The sequence below is a fragment of the Frankliniella occidentalis genome, unplaced genomic scaffold, assembly GCF_000697945.3.
Source record: "Frankliniella occidentalis isolate FOCC.00 unplaced genomic scaffold, Focc_3.1 Scaffold3, whole genome shotgun sequence".
Taxonomy (NCBI): Eukaryota; Metazoa; Arthropoda; class Insecta; order Thysanoptera; family Thripidae; genus Frankliniella; species Frankliniella occidentalis.
The window spans coordinates 1,888,024-1,890,003 of record NW_026267133.1 but is presented as its reverse complement, the minus strand read 5'-3'; the positions used below and the strand labels follow the sequence as shown (position 1 = coordinate 1,890,003).

Below are 1,980 nucleotides of genomic sequence, written 5' to 3'. Positions count from 1 at the left end.
ACGGCGGTGGCGGTGGCGGCGGCGGCTGGGACCGGCGCTCGTTCGCCGACGACAGCGCGGCGCAGTACATGGCCTACAACGCCCAGGCGGCGGCGGCGTCCCCCAACGCCATCAACGCCAGCGGGGCGTAGGGGTCGGGAGCGGATCTACACGAGGTCGCCGATGAGGCCGCGGTAGCCAGTCGGCGTCACTACTGTTGACGTTGACAGGGACTGCGGCTCAAAAGGTTTGGCCGCCTCGTGGGTCTAGGGCCGGTGGTTTCATTGGGCGTAAATATTACCATATCATTTGACAAGGTCAGCCCTTTTGGCTCTTTTAAGGGGATTTTTACTGTGAGACTTGTATTGAGGCAGTTGTGACGTGGTTAGTGACGCTACAAAGAAGTTCTAGACGATTTAGTACAAACGGCACAAAGAAACTATTGAGAGATTTTTGTTTATAGACGCACTTTGAGTCATGAGTCATTCTATGCGAATCGACCTCACTTAGTACCTTAGTTTCAACTGAGAAAAGACATGACTAATCAATTCCTTACTTATGATTGACTTTACTCGTATTGCGAAAGCAGACTGTGATAAACAAAAGAGCCGAAACCTAAACCGATATCAACTGAAATCGACATTCCTCAAGACATACTACGAGAGCGTTACTCTCTATGACTAGAGCGTTAGGATATGTTACGTTACGCGCATAATTCTTATCTGACCGTGATCTCTTTCATTATGTTTTCATTATACTATTGACTGTGTCGTTATGATGTGTGACAAGGACAGTTTACAACACTAAAGACCACACAGCACTATGAAAAGACTTAACCCACCACAAGATAGTAACACTTTTGAATCTGACTAGACGACGTGCTTTTTTGTTTTAGAATTAGGAACATTTTTATTTATTCTATTTATAATATTTATTACTTAATTTATTATTTATTTATATTTGTTTTTGTTATGTTTTTCGTGTGTGTGAGTTTCAAGAGAAATGTTTTAAAGATAAAAATTGAGGCTTAGCTCACTTATGCTCCAAGACTCTCGTTCAGCTTGATTGTTACTTATGTCACAACTTGTAAAAAAAGAGAACAAATAGTCAAGTACAAAAAGTTTATTATCTCTTTTGAAATGCAATACAGACTGTAGTTCTTTACTCGTGTTAAGAAAGAGCTCTAACATTTGCAGCCAACGTGTGTAAAGCGTACAAAGTTTTCTCTTATGTATTACCAGAAAAAGCCCGCCACCCACCGTAACCCTTCCGTACTTTGATATACCTTGTCAATGGCTGCACTTCATTTGTTCTGTGCCGTCCTCCCACGTTGTACACGTAAATGAAGCGTAGCCAATGCATTGTAAAACATTTGAATTAAATACAACATTGTACAATTCGATTATATACCATAAAAAATACATCTATCCTCGGTCTACTGTAGGCCAAGATAACTGCTCATCTGAATCTGGCTCCTGCCGCATCTCTGACCAGTCAGACCCTGATATCGTCACGACTTCTGTCTTTGTTGGCGGGGCTGGATGGCTCACGCTAGGCTGCGGGCGAGGGAACCCACCCTGCAAGCAGAACATTCGGTTCACTACAGATTGAATTCAATAGTCTTCACTGACATAAATAAATTAGAAACAGCCACGAATTAGTCCAGAAAACAATACAAGATTTTATCAATTTCTACGGGGGTTTGTTTTGGCACATTCATTGTTGGCAGTGAGTCTGACGACACAAGGCCATTTTGGTCAGGTCAGAGAAACGTGAGACAGGTAGCGGGTCAAAATCGAAAATAATTTTCAGAAGAATAATGCTAACTTTACTCAAACAAGCCACAAATTGATGCTGTTATTCTCGTACATATCGTCTATCCGCCGACGCTTCTTTCGACCGCCGTCCAGCGCGCCGCCGTTCCGGTCGTAGTGGCGGTTCCAGTAGGGGTGGGGGTAGTAGGAGCCGTACGAGGGGGAGGAGTGGTGGTGGTAGGAGGGC

At 43.9% G+C, this 1,980-nt stretch overlaps 2 protein-coding genes across 2 annotated transcripts in view; one reads left to right on the top strand and one right to left on the bottom strand.

Moving 5' to 3' along the window:
* The window catches only part of LOC113209235 (uncharacterized), a 100,541-nt gene that overhangs the window by 20,585 nt on the left and 77,976 nt on the right, over positions 1-1,980 (top strand). The gene's annotated exons all lie outside the window — the stretch shown is intronic.
* LOC113209224 (uncharacterized) overlaps positions 987-1,980 on the bottom strand; it is a 40,776-nt gene continuing 39,782 nt past the window's right edge. Inside the window, exon 4 of the mRNA XM_052266706.1 lies at positions 987-1,062. Coding sequence (XP_052122666.1) covers positions 987-1,062 — 76 coding nt within the window. The remainder of the gene's footprint in view (positions 1,063-1,980) is intronic.